Source organism: Natrix helvetica (genome assembly GCF_964273705.1).
Source record: "Natrix helvetica genome assembly, chromosome: 8".
Taxonomy (NCBI): domain Eukaryota; kingdom Metazoa; phylum Chordata; class Lepidosauria; order Squamata; family Natricidae; genus Natrix; species Natrix helvetica.
Genome location: NC_138559.1, coordinates 2,541,717 through 2,562,765, shown reverse-complemented (window position 1 = coordinate 2,562,765; position 21,049 = coordinate 2,541,717). Strand labels below are relative to the sequence as shown.

Here is a 21,049-nt window from a genome sequence, read left to right as displayed (position 1 = left end):
GGGAGCGTGGCCCTCAGAGGAAAGAAAGAGGGAAAGAGGGAGGAAGAAGGGAAGGAAAAAGGGATGGAAAAGAGAGAAGGGGAAAGAAAAGGAGAGAAAGAGAAAACTTTGCAAAGGGAGCGTGGCCCTCCGAGGAAAGAAAGAGGGAGAGAGGGAGGAAGAATGGAAGGAAAAAGGGATAGAAAAGAGAGAAGGAGAAAGAAAAGGAGAGAAAGAGAAAACTTTGCAAAGGGAGTGTGGCCCTCAGAGGAAAGAAAGAGGGAGAGAGAGAGGAAGAAGGGAAGGAAAAAGAGATAGAAAAGAGAGGAGGAGAAAGAAAAGGAGAGAAAGAGAAAACTTTGCAAAGGGAGTGGCCATCCGAGGAAAGAAAGAGGGAGAGAGGGAGGAAGAAGGGAAGGAAAAAGGGATAGAAAAGAGAGAAGGAGAAAGAAAAGGAGAGAAAGAGAAAACTGCAAAGGGAACGTGGCCCTCAGAGGAAAGAAAGAGGGAGAGAGGGAGGAAGAAGGGAAGGAAAAAGGGATAGAAAAGAGAGAAGGGGAAAGAAAAGGAGAGAAAGAGAAAACTTTGCAAAGGGAGCGTGGCCCTCAGAGGAAAGAAAGAGGGAAAGAGGGAGGAAGAAGGGAAGGAAAAGGGGATAGAAAAGAGAGAAGGGGAAAGAAAAGGAGAGAAAGAGAAAACTTTGCAAAGGGAGCGTGGCCCTCAGAGGAAAGAAAGAGGGAGAGAGAGAGGAAGAAGGGAAGGAAAAAGGGATAGAAAAGAGAGGAGAAAGAAAAGGAGAGAAAGAGAAAACTGCAAAGGGAGCGTGGCCCTCAGAGGAAAGAAAGAGGGAAAGAGGGAGGAAGAAGGGAAGGAAAAAGGGATGGAAAAGAGAGAAGGGGAAAGAAAAGGAGAGAAAGAGAAAACTTTGCAAAGGGAGCGTGGCCCTCCGAGGAAAGAAAGAGGGAGAGAGGGAGGAAGAAGGGAAGGAAAAAGGGATAGAAAAGAAAGAAGGAGAAAGAAAAGGAGAGAAAGAGAAAACTTTGCAAAGGGAGTGTGGCCCTCAGAGGAAAGAAAATGGGAGAGAGGGAGGAAGAAGGGAAGGAAAAAGGGATAGAAAAGAGAGGAGAAAGAAAAGGAGAGAAAGAGAAAACTGCAAAGGGAGCGTGGCCCTCAGAGGAAAGAAAGAGGGAAAGAGGGAGGAAGAAGGGAAGGAAAAAGGGATGGAAAAGAGAGAAGGGGAAAGAAAAGGAGAGAAAGAGAAAACTTTGCAAAGGGAGCGTGGCCCTCCGAGGAAAGAAAGAGGGAGAGAGGGAGGAAGAATGGAAGGAAAAAGGGATAGAAAAGAGAGAAGGAGAAAGAAAAGGAGAGAAAGAGAAAACTTTGCAAAGGGAGTGTGGCCCTCAGAGGAAAGAAAGAGGGAGAGAGAGAGGAAGAAGGGAAGGAAAAAGAGATAGAAAAGAGAGGAGGAGAAAGAAAAGGAGAGAAAGAGAAAACTTTGCAAAGGGAGTGGCCATCCGAGGAAAGAAAGAGGGAGAGAGGGAGGAAGAAGGGAAGGAAAAAGGGATAGAAAAGAGAGAAGGAGAAAGAAAAGGAGAGAAAGAGAAAACTGCAAAGGGAACGTGGCCCTCAGAGGAAAGAAAGAGGGAGAGAGGGAGGAAGAAGGGAAGGAAAAAGGGATAGTAAAGAGAGAAGGGGAAAGAAAAGGAGAGAAAGAGAAAACTTTGCAAAGGGAGCGTGGCCCTCAGAGGAAAGAAAGAGGGAAAGAGGGAGGAAGAAGGGAAGGAAAAGGGGATAGAAAAGAGAGAAGGGGAAAGAAAAGGAGAGAAAGAGAAAACTTTGCAAAGGGAGCGTGGCCCTCAGAGGAAAGAAAGAGGGAGAGAGGGAGGAAGAAGGGAAGGAAAAAGGGATAGAAAAGAGGAGGAGAAAGAAAAGGAGAGAAAGAGAAAACTTTGCAAAGGGAGCGTGGCCCTCAGAGGAAAGAAAGAGGGAGAGAGGGAGGAAGAAGGGAAGGAAAAAGGGATAGAAAAGAGAGAAGGAGAAAGAAAAGGAGAGAAAGAGAAAACTTTGCAAAAAGAGCGTGGCCCTCCGAGGAAAGAAAGAGGGAGAGAGGGAGGAAGAAGGGAAGGAAAAAGGGATAGAAATGAGAGAAGGAGAAAGAAAAGGAGAGAAAGAGAAAACTTTGCAAAGGGAGCGTGGCCCTCAGAGGAAGGAAAGAGGGAGAGAGGGAGGAAGAAGGGAAGGAAAAAGGGATAGAAAAGAGAGAAGGAGAAAGAAAAGGAGAGAAAGAGAAAACTGCAAAGGGAGCGTGGCCCTCAGAGGAAAGAAAGAGGGAGAGAGGGAGGAAGAAGGGAAGGAAAAAGGGATAGAAAAGAGAGAAGGAGAAAGAAAAGGAGAGAAAGAGAAAACTTTGCAAAGGGAGCGTGGCCCTCAGAGGAAAGAAAGAGGGAGAGAGGGAGGAAGAAGGGAAGGAAAAAGGGATAGAAAAGAGAGGAGAAAGAAAAGGAGAGAAAGAGAAAACTGCAAAGGGAGCGTGGCCCTCAGAGGAAAGAAAGAGGGAGAGAGGGAGGAAGAAGGGAAGGAAAAAGGGATAGAAAAGAGAGAAGGGGAAAGAAAAGGAGAGAAAGAGAAAACTTTGCAAAGGGAGCGTGGCCCAAAGAGGAAAGAAAGAGGGAGAGAGGGAGGAAGAAGGGAAGGAAAAAGGGATAGAAAAGAGAGAAGGAGAAAGAAAAGGAGAGAAAGAGAAAACTTTGCAAAGGGAGTGGCCCTCCGAGGAAAGAAAGAGGGAGAGAGGGAGGAAGAAGGGAAGGAAAAAGGGATAGAAAAGAGAGGAGAAAGAAAAGGAGAGAAAGAGAAAACTTTGCAAAGGGAGCGTGGCCCACAGAGGAAAGAAAGAGGGAGAGAGGGAGGAAGAAGGGAAGGAAAAAGGGATAGAAAAGAGAGAAGGAGAAAGAAAAGGAGAGAAAGAGAAAACTGCAAAGGAAGCGTGGCCCTCAGAGGAAAGAAAGAGGGAGAGAGAGAGGAAGAAGGGAAGGAAAAAGGGATAGAAAAGAGAGAAGGAGAAAGAAAAGGAGAGAAAGAGAAAACTTTGCAAAGGGAGCGTGGCCCTCAGAGGAAAGAAAGAGGGAGAGAGGGAGGAAGAAGGGAAGGAAAAAGGGATAGAAAAGAGAGAAGGGGAAAGAAAAGGAGCGAAAGAGAAAAGTTTGCAAAGGGAGTGCGGGCCTCAGAGGAAAGAAAGAGGGAGAGAGGGAGGAAGAAGGGAAGGAGAAAGGGATAGAAAAGACAGAAGGGGAAAGAAAAGGAGAGAAAGAGAAAACTTTGCAAAGGGAGCGTGGCCCTCAGAGGAAAGAAAGAGGGAAAGAGGGAGGAAGAAGGGAAGGAAAAAGGGATAGAAAAGAGAGGAGAAAGAAAAGGAGAGAAAGAGAAAACTGCAAAGGGAGCGTGGCCCTCCGAGGAAAGAAAGAGGGAGAGAGGGAGGAAGAAGGGAAGGAAAAAGGGATAGAAAAGAGAGGAGAAAGAAAAGGAGAGAAAGAGAAAACTTTGCAAAGGGAGTGGCCCTCCGAGGAAAGAAAGAGGGAGAGAGGGAGGAAGAAGGGAAGGAAAAAGGGATAGAAAAGAGAGGAGAAAGAAAAGGAGAGAAAGAGAAAACTGCAAAGGGAGCGTGGCCCTCAGAGGAAAGAAAGAGGGAAAGAGGGAGGAAGAAGGGAAGGAAAAAGGGATAGAAAAGAGAGAAGGGGAAAGAAAAGGAGAGAAAGAGAAAACTTTGCAAAGGGAGCGTGGCCCTCAGAGGAAAGAAAGAGGGAAAGAGGGAGGAAGAAGGGAAGGAAAAAGGGATAGAAAAGAGAGAAGGAGAAAGAAAAGGAGAGAAAGAGAAAACTTTGCAAAGGGAGTGGCCCTCCGAGGAAAGAAAGAGGGAGAGAGGGAGGAAGAAGGGAAGGAAAAAGGGATAGAAAAGAGAGAAGGAGAAAGAAAAGGAGAGAAAGAGAAAACTGCAAAGGGAACGTGGCCCTCAGAGGAAAGAAAGAGGGAGAGAGGGAGGAAGAAGGGAAGGAAAAAGGGATTGAAAACAGGGAAGGAGAGAAAGAGAGTCCCCGCCCTTCAGATAGGCTTAAGGGGCCTCCACACCTGAGGGTGTATTGTGTGTGTGTGTTTGTGTGTTTTGTGTCGTTGCAAAGGCCGCGCGCGAAGGCTTCTCTCCCTCCTGGCCGCCGAGGGACGCGCCTGGGAAGCCGCCCCGCCGCCCTTGGAAAGCTCGCCGGGCAGTGGGGCGTCTTCGGCGCGGGGGAGCTTCAGACGCCGCTGCCGCCGCCGCCGCCGCCGCCCCGAGGCTCCCTGGGGAGACGAAGCAAGCGGAGAGCCCGCAGAACGACCGTCGCCCCCCTAAGTTTCCCCGCCCGCCTCGGCCTGGCTGGGCCGCAGGGCCGCCTCTTCCTTCGGCTGAGACACAAGTAAGAAGTCTCTTCCTTCCTTCCTTCCTTCCTTCCTTCCTTCCTTCCTTCCTTCCTTCCTTCCTTCCTTTCTCTCCTCCCTCCCTCCCCTTTGTCTCTTTCTCTCTTTCCTTCCTTCATTCTTTCCTTCCTTCATCTCTTTCTTTTCTTCTTTCTTTCTATCCTCACCGTCCTTCCTCTTCCCTCTTATTTCTTTCTTTCTTTCTTTCTTTCCTTCTTTCTTCTTTTCTTTCTTTCTTTCTTTCTTTTCTTCCTCTCCCTTCTTTCTTTCTTTCTTTCTTTCTTTCTTTCTTCCTTCTTTCTTTCCTTTTTCCTTCCTTCATTACTTCCTGTCTCTCTTTCTCTCTATTCTCTTTCCTTCTTTCTTTCTTTCCTTTTTCCTTCCTTCATTACTTCCTGTCTCTCTCTCTCTTTCTCTTTCTTTCTTTCTTTCTTTCCTTCCCTCCTTCCTCTCGCTCATTTCTTTCTTCCTTCCTCCCTTCTTTCCCTCCTTCCTTCTTCCTTCCTTCGTTACTTTCTCTCTCTCCTTCCTTCCTTCCTTCCTTCTTTCTTTCTTGTATTGAATTATGTATTATAAAATAACCAAATATTATTATAATATACCATATATGATGTGATACGATACAATACAATATTCAATAGAGAATATTTGGTTGGAGTGGAAATTGGATTTTGTCCAGGAGGTTCAGCTCATTTGGCCTTGATACGCTTTTTGAAATTTTGGAAGTAGATTTTCTCTCCTTCAGTTTTTAAACCATCTTTTTATCTCTTCCTATAACTTCTCTGTTTCCCTTTTGCAGTAATTTAAGGATGAGGGTATTCCTCCATTTATGACCCTAATTGAGCCTGCAATCCCTGTTTTAAATTTTGATAGTTGTTAAGCAGTTCACCATATACCAACACCTGATTTTACTACCTTTCCGTGGTGGCCATTAAACAAGCCTGACGGTCGTAAAGCAAGCACTGCAGTTGTGAAGCAACACATTGCTTGCTGTGGGTCTTCTTTGCCCTCACGTGATTGTGGGGCGCTGTAGACAGCTGTAAACGCAGGGCAGTTGCTGGGCCCCCAAAACAGCCTCAGGAGGGGCCCATCCATCACAATTACTAACCAGTGGCATCACAATTAACCACAACTAGCTGATGGAACAAATTCATTAACCACAATTAACCCAGTGGAACAGTTTGCCTTCGGGAATTGTGGGTGCTCCAACGCTGGAGCCTTTTTAAGAGCAGACTGGACAGCCATCGATCAGGAAGGGCATAGCTCCCCTACAAGAGCAGGGGGTTGGACTAGATGACCTCCAAGGTCCCTTCCAACTCTTGTCACTGTTACTTAGAACCTTGAATCCGGATTGTAAGTAGCTTTTTGGGGGAGGTCTGTTCATAAAGTTTGAATAAAGTTTTGGGAATGTAGAAGTGACATCTTTATGTATCGTTAATTTACTCCGTTGGTAGCCTTGCATATTTATTTTCAGTGACTCTTAAAATGTTAAAATACGCTAGGTTGTTGGCCAGGCTATATGTTAGTGGATTTTATTTTATTTTTTTGTGCCTGATGGATGGCAGAAAAACTCTTTACCTTGCGATATCAACCCTATTATAATTGGTTCCTGTGGGAGTGTAAACTTTAACGGGTAACTAAAACCCTTTTGAGAAGGAATAGTCCTTCCGTGGTTCAAAGCAAGATGCCTCTGAAATGTTAATGTGCATTGAACAGGAAGTTTTTAAAATCCCCGGAGAGATATTCCAAATAATATAGATTTTCAGTGTGGGAAAAGCTGGACTGCTTAATGAGGAAGATCAACTTGGTAATAACGAGAAGTCTTTACATTTCACATGATGGCAGGGACTCTTTGAAGTCACTGGATCTATTCAAAGGATCAATTCTTCAATCAATCCGTCAGAATAGAGCTAGAAGGGACCTTGGAGGTCTTCTAGTCCAGCCCACCTGCTCAAGCAGGAGAACCTATATTATTTCAGACAAATGACTGTCCAGTCTCTTCTTAAAAACCTCCAGTGATGGGGCGCCCACAACTTCTGGTGGCAAAGTGTTCCACTGGTTAATTGTCCTCACTATTAGGGAGTTAATTCCAGGTTGCTTCTCTTGGAAACAATGTCCTTCTGGGTTCAGCTCCAAGTGGAGAAACAGACACTGGAAACACGGAGGCTGCTTGGAAAGATGGTTTAGTGGTGGACAGGACCACATGGCTTGAGGTCCTGGGGAAAAAGGCAAACATGCTTCAAGATGTTGGGTGAAGAAGAAAGTCTCTGGTTTTATGCCCTCTCTGGCCTTTGATCTTGATCTTATATTCTGGTTACTTCCATCTAACGCAAAGGGCTGTCCAGTGTTTTTTTAAACTCTAGGGATGGAGCACGCAAAACATTTTTCTAGCAAGCAGAGACTGCTGCACTTATGACTTGGTGCAAGGATCCCTTCCAATTTTTTTTTATCCTTCCGGAGATTGTTGATGTCTTTACAAGGTTTAAAATTCTGCACAGAATACAATAGCAGACTTCTAGAAATAATTGCAGCGAAGTAACTTATTCCCTTTTTGGCTTGTTGTGCCAAAAAATCAGAGAGCAAAATCCATTTTGTTGTATTGGTTTTAAAAAAAAAATCCTGTATGTGACCTTTTCCTTGTAATAATTCAAATCACTCCTAGGCATGCAAAGAGGAGGAGTTATCCTATGTTCGTTTTGTCCCTGCTCTCCAAGGAGCATTTGCAACTTGCAAAAGGCAATAAATAAATCCGTTTATTTGAACTCGGTTCCCCTCAAACCCATCTAACCTCCTTAGCTAATTCTCCCAATTGGAAGGGGGGGAAAAGGGGAGAAAATGAAAACTGTTTTTGGGGCAGAAAGGCAGTGCATAAATTTAATTCGCATGATTAGAAATAAAGAAGGGAGAAGACAGATGCCTAACACCTGAAGTGGAAGACTCTCTGCACCAGCACAAACGTTCATTGCACGTATGGGGCCCAGGGGTTGTAGTTTGAGGCCCCACTGATTTAGTGCAATATAAAAAAATGCAAATAATTTTTCTGCGGACCACCAACATTTTTTTGCGGCCCATCAGTGGTCCACGGTCCATCAGTTGGTGACCGCTGGTCTAGATGGCCTCCAAGGTCCCTTCCAACTCTTATTCTGTTTTTTTCTGTCTTGGTTATGAGAGTCCGTATTGGACAGAAGGCAGCTTGTCTTTGCAGAACGGTTTCTGCAGATTTCAGATAGGCCAAGTTATATGCCAAATTATAAAGAATGTCTTTTATTTTGTTAGGTGATGGCGAGCATGTGGCATGCATGCCAAAAATGTCATGCAGAGCCCTCTCTGTGGGCATGGGCACGCACCGTCACTAACTGGTCTTCATGGGCACCGGAGCGCCAGAAAATGGCCAAAAAACCTCCCCAAAACAGGCTTTTTTTCCAGGCCATTTCCAGGCTGTTTTCTTGGCCCGTTTTTCTGGCCAGTTTTTGAGCTGCTTTTTGAGCCGTTTTTGGCCCTAAAAATGGCCAAAACAGCCTGAAAATGTCCTGAAAAATGACCCAAAACCACACCGTTTGTTGGGCTGTTTGCAGGCTGTTTTTGGACTGTTTTTCTAGCCAAAAAGTGTCCGAAAAATGTCCCGAAAACGGCCTGAAAACAGCATGAAAAATGGCCAAAAACCAGGCAGTTGTGCGCTTACCAGCAGGTGTTTGGGTTTTCGGCACTCTGGCGTGTGCACATGAATGAGCATGCACAGATGTTCTGGTTTGGGCACTCGGTGCCAAAAAGGTTGAGCATCACTCTGTTAGGTCATAAAATAACTTTGTTCCCTGTGTTGTTGTTTTTTAAGTACAGCTTTTTGTTTGTTTGTTTTTCTTGCAGTATTGACTCTCTATGCCTATCCTCATCCCCAGGTAGGGTATTTGTGAAAACTTTATTTTTCTAAGCCTGCCTTACATTTTTTTTCTCCCCCTCCATGTTAAATAATCCATCATTACTCTAGGCACTGACTGGATTCGTTTGCGATGCAAAGTCCGGTTTGGGGAATATTATTATTGATATGTATAATTATCCTCCATCAGTTGAAAGAAGTCGACAGCGTTGCAACTTGAGAGATAACGGTGGAGAAAATAATGTATTTTTATTCCTCTTTATGGCCTTGAAGGCGATGCCGAATATAGTGGTTGCTGCAGTTGTTAGTTAAAGTTGCCAAGATTGGACAACTCCTGCGATAAAAGCATCCCCTCAGCTACCAAAGTCTCCCCAGGGATGGAGGGCTGGTCAAAGGGTAGGTGGGGATGGCCTTGAGAGGCTGACCCAAAGAGGCCACCAAGGAAACAGTCAGGTAGGAGACAGATGAGTCTGTAGAAGGACTGGGGGTGTGGTCGATGTCTCAGAAGAGATTCTCCTCCCCTCCCCTAATTTTGGGTGTAAAGAAAGTGGGAGGACAATTGTACTTTCACACTTGGAAAGATTCAGTTGTTACAACCTTACCATAAAGTAGAATGAGCTCATCTGGTCGTCTGGAAATTGAGTCATGGCAACTGAAGAAGCTACAGAACAGAACAGAACAGAAGAGAGAAAAAGAATAGAGCAGGGGAATGGAATGGAACGGAGAGGAGAGGGAATGGAATGGAATAGAATAGAATAGAACAGAGAAAAGAATAGAATAGAGAAAAAGAATAGAATAGGGGAATGGAATAGAATGGAGAGGAGAGGAGAGGACATGGAATGGAATGGAATAGAATAGAACAGAAGAGAGAAAAAGAATAGAACAGGGGAATGGAATGGAATGGAGAGGAGACGAAATGGAATGGAATAGAATAGAATAGAATAGAATAGAATAGAATAGAGAAAAAGAATAGAATAGGGGAATGGAATGGAGAGGAGAGGAAATGGAATGGAATAGAATAGAATAGCATAGAACAGAATAGAATAGAGAAAAGAATAGAATAGAATAGGGGAATGGAATGGAGAGGAGAGGAAATGGAATAGAATAGAATAGAATAGATATTGGAATGAAGAATGGAATGGAGGAAGTGGAGTGGAGTGGAATGGAATGGAGTAGAGTGTAGAGTACTATAGAATAGAATAGAATAGAATAGAATAGAATAGAATAGATATTGGAATGAAGAAGAGAAGAGAAGAGGGGAATGGAGAGGAAACAAGAGAAGAGAATAGGAAATAGAATAGAGTAGAATAGATTGGATTGGAACTGAATACTTTTATTGTACACTAATCGCAATACATGAAATTGACATTTCGTTGCCTACAGCTCTCCAAGGGTCACCACCTCCTATTTGGGTAACCAGTGAAAGTTTTAAAAGAAAGGAAGGAAGGAAGAGGGGGGACGAAAGAAAGAAAGAGAAAGAAAGAGGAGACAGGAAGGAAGGAAAAAAGAAACAGAGAGAAAGAAAGAAAGAAAATAAATAAATAAGAAAGAAAGAAAGAAAGAAAGAAAGAAAGAAAGAAAGAAAGAAAGAAAAAGAAAGAAAAGAGGCCCGGTTTCCCTGACTCAACTTCCAGCCAACTCCACCTGGATGACTTGAGCGTCTCCACGTTTCCTGCCTGGTCTTACCTGGTGAGGTTGACAGTGGGTGGCTTCCTTGAAAGGTGGGGCCTCTGTGCCCCTTTGACGACCCTCGTGGATCCAGTGGCGGGTTCCTTTAAGGGACCAAGGCCAGACTTCCTTCTCTTCGCCGTGGAGGACGTGGGAGGGAGCGGCAGCCCCAGGGATATCCAGGACATTGCAAGGATCATCTTTTCCTCTCTGCTTCCCCACCCCCAGCCTCTCCTTGGACTTTGGCTGCCCCCGTCCCTGGGGGCTTCTCTCTCGCTTCTCCTTTCCTGATCCTGCAAAGGTCCCTGGAGACCCTGGGCTTCAGCCTTCAGTCTCTCCTCTTAAAGCTCCTCCAGTCCCTTCTCTCCAGGGAGGTTCCTGCCAAAAAGATCTTGCTACCAAACGGAGCCTTGGTTTCAAGGAAACAATTGCATTCTTTCCTTGTTTTTCCTTTTCCTTTATCCTGTTCTTCTTTTTCAAGAAAAGGTTGGACACCCGTTTTATTCTATGATAGACAATATTCATTTATTGGATTCCTTTTCTTAGTTTTATTGTTTTAAAAGTGGTTTTACTGTCTGTGAGCCCCCTTGAGTTGCCGTGGGTGAATAGGCGGTGATATAAATTCAATAAATAAATAAACTTGGGCAGGGGGTTGGACTAGAAGACCTCCAAGGTACCTTTCAGCCCCATGAGAAGGAAGGAAGGAGAGAAATAGGAAGGAAGGAAGGAAGGAAGGAAGGAAGGAAGGAAGGAAGGAAGGAAGGAAGGAGGGGAAGGAAGGAGAGAAAGAGGAAGGAAGGAAGGACAGTCCCTTGACTAGAAGACCTTCAAGGCCTATCAATCTGACCTCTCCTTCTGATATCATTTGGGCTTCATTCGCTTCTGAATGAGCCTCTGTAAATCCAAGGTCAGGAAGAGGATATTTCATTTCTGCTTAGCTTGGCCAGGTGGGAGATTATCCTGGGAGCCTGAAAGGTGTGTAGGCAGCTGCATTCAGCAAACACCTTCTTGAGGCTGTTGGGAACAAATAGTTCCTCCTCCCCCTCCCCCTTTCCCTTGCATTATATGATAATAACGGGGTCTCCTCTCTTCTCTTGCCAACCTGCACAACACAGGGGAATCCAGGAGTGGGAAGAAAAATAGACAAAAGGAAAAGTTTTGGAAGAGGAAGTGGGACAGGGGCCTTTTTCTGGGCTCATCACGATGGGAATAAAGGTGGATTTTTAATGAATCGCTGGCCGGTTAGGACAGTTTATAGGTTAGGTTTGACCTGATCCCACCAAGTATTGTTGTGCTAAACTTACAGTCTATAACACAACCTTCATTGTGCTGCTGCCTTCGTCGTCATTTTAATAGAGAGCAGAAGCTAAATGGTATGGTGGGGTTTTTTCTCTCTAAAGAATAATAGATCAACCCTCCCTGTTGTGCAGCTGTATGCGTTTGTTTCTATACCACTTTTATTGTGTGAACACATAAAGGTAATTTTCTGAACAAAACCCCCTCACTTTTTATTCTTCTAGACCCCCCCGATAACTGTAGGAATGTTGGCAGTGCATAAACGGTGTGCAGTCACAACATAAAACATTACCCTGGGTTAAAACTCAAAAGAAAGGAAGGAAGGAAGGAAAGAAAGAAAGAAGAAAGAAAAAGAAAGAAAGAGACGGGGGAGGGAGGGATGGTGGGGAGAGAGAGAGAGAAAGAGAGAAAGAAAGGAAAAAGGAAGAAAAGAAAGAGGAAGGAAAGGAAAAGGGAAAAAACAAAAAGGAAAGAAAAAGAAAAGAAAAAAGAAAAAGGAGAGGGAGGGAGGGAGGAAGGAGAGAGGGAAAGAAAGAGAGAAAGAACAAGAAATAGAGAAAGAAAGGAGAAAAAAAGAAAAAAAGGAAGGAAGGAAAGAGAAGGGAAGAAACAGAAAGGAAAGAAAGAAAGAAAAAGAAAGGGAGGGTGGGAGAGAAAGAGAAAGAGAGAAAGAAAAAGAGAAATAGAAAAAGAATGAGGAAGGAAAGAGAAGGAAAGGAAAAAGGAAGAAACAGAAAGGAAGGAAACAGAAGAAAGAAAAGACAAAGGGAGGAAGGAAAGAAAGAAAGAGAAAGAAAGAAAGAAAGAAAGAAAGAAAGAAAGAAAGAAAAGGAAGAAAAGGAAGAAAAAGGAAGGGAGAGTGGGTGGGTGGGTAGAAGAGAAAGAGAATGAAAAAGAGAGAGAAATACAGAAAGGAAAGGAAAAGGGAAGAAACAAAAAAGAAGGAAGGAAAGAGAAGGAAGGAAGGAAGGAAGAAAGAAAGAAAGAAAGAAAGAAAGAAAGAAAGAAAGAAAGAAAGAAAGGGATGTAGAACAGTTCTTGGGTGTTTCCCCCAAAAAAACCCACAGGTGGGACATGCAGGAGAATGTTTTTCATCATTGTGAAAGCCCCCTACCTGGGGCTCTCCCTTTGTACCCCATCGACCGAGTGGGTGTCTGGGAGTGCCTATGACCATTTTTCACACTTGTGACCATTGCAGCATCCTCAGGACCACGTGATCAAAATTCAGATGCTTGGCAACTGACTCATACTTATGACCGTTGTAGTGTCCCGGGGGTGTCATGTGCACAACCTTTGCGACCTTCCGACAAGCAAAGTCAATGAGGAAGCCAGATTCACTTAACAACGGGGTTACCAATTTAGCAATGGTGGTGATTCATTTAACACCGGTGGCAAGAAAAGTCGTAAAATGGGTCAAAGCTCGTAACGAATATCTCATTTAGCAACCTAAAGTTTGGGCTCAATTGGGGTCGTAAGTCAAGATCTACCTGTCTACCTGTAAGGTGTGGAAAAAAATCCCTTGAAGAAAGATAGAAAGAAAAATAAAATTCCCTTTTCATCTCGTATAAGCATATTGCTGTTATGAATTTATCACTGACTCGTGAAGCACAAACAGACTGCTTGATGCATCTTCATTCCGTACATCACTCTAATTTTTGTAAACTCATCTCTATATCTTTAGCGCTCCTTAAAAATATTCAGCTCTCCTTCATAACCAACAAAGGTCCAGTAAAAATTAACATAAATACCTAACAAGGTATTATAAGTATATAATCCCCCTCTGCATTTAATCTAACTTCCCCCCCTCTAAAAGAATGAAACACTGCAATGAAAAAGAAAACAAATCAGAAATAATCTTATTTACATATTTTAAAAAATAGAAATGTAAATATTATAAACTAATCCACTCCACCTTTAAAACAATTTCCAAGACAAACAATCCAGTCCAAATAACCCTCAAGCATTACCCCAGATAGCAACCCATTGTTTAACCACAATCAAATCAACCAATTTTGTATTTTTTTCCTTCTTTCTTCCCACCATCCTTAAATCTTACAGATAATGCCTGTTTTCTTCTAATATTTTCCCTCTTCTTCTGAAGTTTTTAATCATCTTTATCTAAGCCCTTTGGTAACTTCCATGAAACAGCCCCGTTAAATCTCTTCTATTCCAATTTGAGAAGGTATCTATCTTTGGAAACATTATATGTATGATCAACCAATTTCACTTGTAAACCACCTCTCTCTTTCATAGGTTATAATTTTTAAATCCACCATAAAGCCCATTTATTAAAGTTCCTGTGGAGGAAAGCAATGGCAAATCTAGGCAGCATCCTAAAAAGCAGAGACATCCCACTGCCAACAAAAGTGCGTATAGTCAAGGCTGTGGTTTTCCCAGTTGCAATGGATGGCTGTGAAGGTTGGACCATAAGGAAGGATGAACGCCAAAGAATGGAGGCCTTTGAACTCTGGTGCTGGAGAAGACTCCTGCATTGAGTCCCTTGGACTGCAAAGTGATCCAACTGGTCAGTGCTAGAGGAGATCAACCCTGACTGCTCTTTAGAAGGCCAGATCCTGAAGAGGAAACTCAAAGACTTTGGCCACCTAATGAGAAGGAAGAAGGACTCCCTGGAGAAGAGCCTCATGCTGGGAAAGATGGAGGGCAAAAGAAGAAGGGGACGACAGAGAAGGAGGTGGCTGGATGGAGTCACTGAAGCAGTTGGCATGAGTTTCAATGGACTCCAGAGGATGGTAGAGGACAGGAAGGCCTATAGGGACGTTGTCCATGGGGTCACGATAGGTCAGACACGACTTTAAAACTAACAACAACAAAGATAGATAGAGATGGATGGATAGATGTGTCAGCCTCTGTTTTGGTTACTTGCTTACTACTTCACAGCTGCTTTGCTACGTTTGCTTACTATTGGCTGCCATAGAAATGGGGGGGGGAGTTGGTATTGGGGAAGGGAATAATATTGTACTGGAGGAGTCTTGTTCTCACTATCTTCTGTGCATGCTGGTGGCTGATGTTTGGACTTGGTCAAGGCCAACCGTCTCACATACCAACTTGATGAGGCTGTTTGAAGATGCACCCCACATGACACCTTAGGGAGTTGCAGATGGGACACTGGGTTGGGGAATTGGGGGGAGGGTGCTGGGTAAACGTTTGATATGAATATGTTCCCGCCTTTCTGGCTCAGATCTTGCTTTCCTTTTTGCTGCTTTCATTTCATATCTAGTAAAAGTACTTTATCTCTATTCAAATGGAGTTGAGGTTTTTCTTTCTTGGATATTGAAGGAGGCATGCCTGACAAGATGATGGATAGGTGGATGGATGGATAGGTAGGTAGGTAGGTAGGTGGGTGGGTGGGTGGGTGGGTGGGTAGGTAGGTAGGTAGGTAGGTACATAGATAGATGATAGATAGATAGATAGATAGATAGATAGATAGATAGATAGATAGATGATAGATAGATAGATAGATAGATAGATAGATAGATAGATGATAGATAGATAGATGAATAGGAAGGAGCCTAATACTGGGAAAGATGGAGGACAAAAGAAGAAGGGGACGACAGAGAAAGAGGTGGCTCGATGGAGTCATTGAAGCAGTCGGCTTGAGCTTAAACGGACTCCGGAGGATGGTAGAGGACACAAAGGCCTGGAGGAACGTTGTCCATGGGGTCACAATGGGTCGGACACAACTTTGCAATGAACAACAGCAATACATCTTTGGGAACATTATTTGTATGCTCATTCAATTCCACTTCTAAATCATTCTTGCCATCTCTTTCTTAGGTTATAATTTTTAAGTCCACCATAAAGCCCATTTTGGTTGTTTTCAAAAGGGTTGGTTCATCTTCCATAGCAACAGTTCTAGGAAAGAGTTAAAATCTCTTCACCAACCCCCAGATTAAATGTTTGGTGTAAAGTGGCTATCCTGGGCTTTAATAACCTGTTTTCAAAGTATGTTTGGTTTGGGGTTTTTTTGCATTTCAAATTGTAGACAAAACAGATTTTTTTCCCCACACCAAAGGATTTTTCTGATTTTCAAAGTCTTTCTTTAAATCGGTTTCACAAAGCCTTAACTTTTCAATTCTTAAAAAAAAAAGCTTTCAAGTCTTTCCTTTTTGCACACACACACACAAAATAAGAAATGTCCCAAAGAAGCCGAAAAGAAAGACACAGTGTCCTTTTCCTTTCAAAACCGATTGAAGGAAAACTCACTCCTCAACTTGTATTCTTGCAATTTCACTTTTTTAAAAAAGTAAAGTAAATTCCGCAGCGAATTGTGATCGTGTGGCTGCAGGGATGTTTTGATGGCTGAAACTCCCAGGACTGGCCGTAAGTCACTTTTATAAGGTCAAATGGTTGCTAATTAAGCAAAAACTGCATGTACCTTTTCTTCTTTTAAAAAACAAAAACAAAATTGGTTTTCCTTCATCCTTTGTGAGGTTGCTGTCAGAGTTCCAAGTAATAGATCCATTGCAAGCAAGAACTGTGAGGCAGGCCAATAAAGAATTCTATTCTATTCTATCCTATCCTATCCTGAATCCTATTCTATTCTATTCTATTCTACTCTACACTATTCTAAATCCTAGTCTATTATGAATCCCATTCTATTCTATTCTATTCTATTCTAAAGTAAAAGTTTTTCTCCCTAGTGCCAAACAATCAGTCACATGGCCCAATCAAGACAGCATCCTCTGGTCTGGTGACATCACTCCTCCTTCTTCCAGCCAGGTGTGAGAACGTCCTTGGTTCCTAAGAGAAAGTACTTTGTTTTGACTACACAGCCCCAGCTATCTCTAAATCCCTCAGCTCCAGTGTGGCGGCTGCAGCCAGGCTAGCTTCAGGGTTGACACAGTTGCTTTGCCAAAGAGGTAGGGGAGGGAATGCTGAAATTATCGGTTCCATACGTTTATGCTAGAAAGCCAAGAGATTGCTTTAAAGATTTTGTATTTTTGTAATTTCCAACAGATAAGACAACGCAGAAAAATGTCTGTCCACCTGTCCCTGTCTCTGTCTTTCTCTCTGTCTCTCATCTCTGTCTGTCTGTCTGTCTCTTTCTCTCTCTCTCTCTTTCACACACACACACAGACACACACACAGACGGGTAAGGAGGAAGACACCAGGTGAGGTGCCTCCTGGAAAGGAGCAGATGGCAACAGGGACTTATCCAGACTGCTGACTCCTGGAGTTGGGGATCAGGATGAGAAAACACAGAATTCTGGGAGAGAAAGTTTGTGGGTACCAAAGTTCGTTGGTGGGTAAGCGGGGCTGGACTAGATGACCTATAAGCTCCCTTCCAACTCAGATTTACAGTCTGTATAGTAAAGATCTCCTACCATGGGCAGGGGGTTGGACTAGAAGACCCCCAAGGTCCCTTCCAACTCTGTTATTCTCTGTTCTATATTCCATCTTCCATACTTTTTTTTTTCCCAAAAAGTACACGTAAGGGTTAAAAACAACACAAACTACTTGATGGATTTTTGTTCTGCTGCAGGCAATCTACTGCAGCGAAACATTCTTTGCCTATTGTTAAAAAACAATTGTCAATCTTGTTGTTTCCATGTGACTCATTAAAAGTTATTGGATTCTCCCTCAGGTGGAGACCTGGGCCATGGACCTGGGGCTGAACCTGGATATCGTCCGGCCCTTTTTGGGCAAATACCGTTCCTTTGTTGGGCGCTGCTGCCAAAAATGCACTTCGAAGAGCTGGGTAAGGAATTGATAGAAAAGGACGGATAAAGGAAGCTTTTGCTCGATTCGATCAAATCTATGTTTTTTGCTCGGCGTTTTTATTGGGTTCCCACACTGCTGACGAGCCAATTTGGAAAGTACTCAATTTTCTTGAATTCCTGTTGCTTCCTTTTATATATATATATATATATATATATATATATATATATATATATATATATGTGTGTGTGTGTGTGTGTGTGTGTGTGTGTGTGTGTGTGTGTGTGTGTGTGTGTGTGTGTGTGTGTGTGTATATATATATATATATATATGTGTGTGTGTGTGTGTATATATATATATATATATATATATATATATATATATGTGTGTGTGTGTGTGTGTGTGTGTGTGTGTGTGTATGTATATGTATATGTATGTATATGTATATGTATGTATTTGTGTTACAACCCCTGGTATGCCTAAATATGGGAGGAAGGTCACTACTTCCTCTTTCTAAATATATACAGAAAGAGGGAGTAGTGACCTTCCTCCCATATTTAGGCATACCAGGGGTTGTAACACAAATACATACCTATTTCCCTGGCTCAACTGATAAGGAGGTGAGTCTGTGGCTTAGTGGCTAAGACTCCTGCCTAAGATATAATACAGCCCAGGTTCAAATCCCAGTAAGGGTATGGCTAGCTGATGAGAGCTAATTAGCTCAAAATAGATCTATACTACTTTATTTATTTATCAGTACAAATACAACACACACACACACATATATATATATATATATATATACACATACATACATACATACATACATACATGTGTCGGGAGGGTTAACACAAGCCAAAAGTGGTCTTTTTTTTAGGGTGCCTCTATATTTAAAGTTGGAACCCCTGTTTTAGACCATCTGGCGTATCACTTGTAGCAATAGCAATACCACTTAAACTGATATATCACTTTGTGTTGTACAGCCCAGCCCTCTCTTGTTTGGGGGCCAGAGTCAGCCTATGGCCCGCAAACAATTTGGGTCCTCATTTTACCCACCTCAGAAGGACGGAAGGCTGAGTCAACCCTGAGCCTGGTGGAATTTGAACTGCCAAATTGCCAGCAGTCAACAGAAGTAGCCTGCAGTTCTGCACTCTAACCACTGTGCCACTGTGGCGCAATGGAGAAAGCGTATGGAGAGAGAAAGCTCAGCTCCCTTGTTCTGGGTTAGGTAAAAATAAGGATTCCCCTCGCACATAGGTGCTACTTGTTCCCGACTCTAGGAGGCGATGCTCATCTTCGTTTCAAAGCCAAAGAGCCAGCGCTGTCCGAAGATGTCTCTGTGGTCATGTGGCTGTCATGACTAAGAGCCGAAGGTGCACAGAATGCTGTTACCTTCCCGCCAAAGGTGGTTCCTATTTTCCTACTTGCATTTTTACGTGCTTTCAAACGCTAGATTGGCAGAAGCTGGGACAAGTCACGGGAGCTCACACCATTACGCAGCACTAGGGATTCGAACCACCGAACTGCCAACCTTTCTGATCGACAAGCTCAGCGTCTTTAGCCACTGAGCCACTGCTTCCTACTGTTCTGGGTTCAGAAGGTCTTCATGAAGACGAGGTCACGATCATCTGTACTTGTGATGTGTTGTTTTTCTCTCTTGCAACTGGGACGAGAGAAGCTGCTGTCTTTAAATTGTGTCTTTTTTGATCTTCAGGGATTTTTCTTTCACAAGCACCTGGCCTCCATGGGGTTTTCCAATGTGATCAAGATAACAGAAAAAAACACCAGGTGAGTTGAGGAGAGGAGAGGTGGTGAACCCAACACATTCGATGCGTACTCATGATTAAGCTTGCCAAGTGGTCTGGCTTCCACCTTGGTGTATACTTCTCCTACCCTGCTCGGAGAACTTTGTCTCCTGCGATCTCCGTAGGAACTTTATAATCAATGTAGGAGTAGGAGTTTGAGGGTACTACATCAGTGGTGGGGAACCATGGGCCTTTTGGGACTCGTGGACTTCACCTCCCAGAATTCCTGAAGCCAACTCTCCTCTATCCCATCCCTTTTCCATTTGAGCACTGGTCTTAAGTCACTTATTTTAGCATGTGACTTTAAACAATGGTAAATGAATGATTGTAAGTCAAAGATTACCATATTTTTGGGAGTATAAGACGGTCTGAAATATAAGATGCACCTAGTTTTTGGGAAGGAAAACAAGGGAGAAAAAAAATCTGCCTGTGCCTCCCAGCAATTTGCCTCCTTGCAGCACACAGCAAACAGCCTGTTTTAGTTTCAGTTTCAGCACAGCCTGGTTACCACAAGCAGCTGATTGTCGGTTGGATCGGCCTCCTGTCGATCAGCTGTTTCAGGCTGCATCCCGTTTTCATCCTCCACACGCCCCATTTTCCGCCCTGGGTGGCAGGGATCGGGATGGGAGGAAAATGAGGCGTACTTCCAGGAGGCCGAAAATCAGCTAGCCGTCGGGAGTTGATCTAGGGCAATGGCTCATGTGCCTGAAGAGATGGCTCTGCATGACACCAGTGGCACGCATGCCATAGGTTCGCCATCATGTTCCTAAGAGGACATTCTAATGAGAGAGATGTTCCCTGAGGAGTCCAAAAGTTCAGAAAATGAAAGCTCTCGTTCTGGTGACCGACCCAGATTGGATCCTGCAACAATATAGCTTGCAATTAAGGGACCTTCTTGATGTACGCAAACCATTCTGCCTACCCTGCTTATTATATCAGTGGGGTGCCTAGGATTAAGTCCTGTTTATTAATCTGCTGTTTATGAGAATACTTGGGGGGTTTATTCTTTGTAAGACAGCTGTGTTTGACTTACATTGCCAAGACTCTGTGGCTTTTGATTTTTCTTGTTTCCTCCCCCCCCCTTCTCCTACTCCTGTCTCCCATCTCTTCTGAATTAATACAGTGTGTAGATAACAAAGCTTTCTCTCTCGTAGGAAATGGGCGAGGATTAAAGACTTTATTCTCATTAGCCTGATTCCTAATTACTTCAATTGCACTTCACGAGGTTCTTTGAAAACTGAAATCCCTAAATTGCTCGTGTTGTTAACCGCAGAGATGGGAGAAAAGATTTGATGGATACCAAAGCAAAGATTTGGAGGTTTTCCCCCCTTTTCTTTCTCAATACCGTGTTTCCCCGAAAATAAGACAGGGTCTTATTTTCCTTTGACCCCCTTCCCCCCGAAATAAGTGCTTGGCCTTATTTTCGAGGAGGTCTTATTATTTTTGAGGTGCAGGAGACCCCTTAACCTCGGATCAGCTGATCCAGAGAGGGCCGGAAGTTCTCCCTCTGTTTCTGTTTCTGGCACACTCTTGCCAGCCCTAGCATCACTGGGCCTGCCACTCTTTTTGCGGCCGCCACTAAGAGAAGGGGCAGGGTAGCTAGGGTTTGTGGGAGTGGCCTCCATGAGGCCGTTGCGCATGGATGACAGGTGCATTTGGGGCGCATGGGGCATTTCTCCCCCCCTTTCCCCCCCCAGGAAATTTCAGGGACCGGCTGCGTATGCGGTTAAACGTTTTAAGAGAGGGCTTATTTTAGGGCATGCGCTCAACAGCCTGATTGGTCTTATTATCTGGGGAGGTGTTAGGGGGATCCCAGCCTTTTCTTTGCATCAGCCAGATTAAAGAAGGTTAGATCTGGGGAAGGTTAGATCCGAATAATGTTCTCCCATAGCATCACAGCGTATCGGCTTTCTGAGAGATATCTGAAACAAGGCAGCGTGAATTTTGTGGCAAGGAAAAGCAGTAATTTACTGCGTTCTGCATTTTAAAGATAGATTATGCAAATGGATTTCCTCTCATAATTAACAAAAGGAATGTGTCAGGCCTGCAGCCATCTTTTCTTTTGGACCTTTGGCCTGCCACACTTTCTATTATTCTAATATGCATTCTCTATGGTGGGAAAATGGGAGGGGGGATTAGATGCGATGTAGCCATAACAACATTCTTTCTAGAAAGCCAAGGTCATCCTTTGTCTTTGCACCTGACCGGAACTGGATGGTTGGAAGCTGCCAACATGGTAGTAGGAGATTGGACCATGGGATGGACTTGTGGGTGTGGGGGGCAAAATCTTGAACTTTCAACT

General features: G+C 43.7%; 1 protein-coding gene across 5 annotated transcripts in view; it reads left to right on the top strand.

Moving 5' to 3' along the window:
- The window catches only part of GPAT2 (glycerol-3-phosphate acyltransferase 2, mitochondrial), a 139,366-nt gene that overhangs the window by 70,452 nt on the left and 47,865 nt on the right, over positions 1-21,049 (top strand). For 3 of the 5 annotated variants that reach the window (XM_081960974.1, XM_081960971.1, XM_081960970.1), the window contains exons 2-3: positions 16,869-16,982; positions 18,657-18,730. In XM_081960974.1, coding sequence (XP_081817100.1) covers positions 16,869-16,982; positions 18,657-18,730 — 188 coding nt within the window. Of the gene's footprint in view, positions 1-4,015; positions 4,425-8,289; positions 8,322-16,868; positions 16,983-18,656; positions 18,731-21,049 lie in introns of those variants that run through there. The other 2 variants (XM_081960973.1, XM_081960972.1) reach the window with 2 other exon arrangements.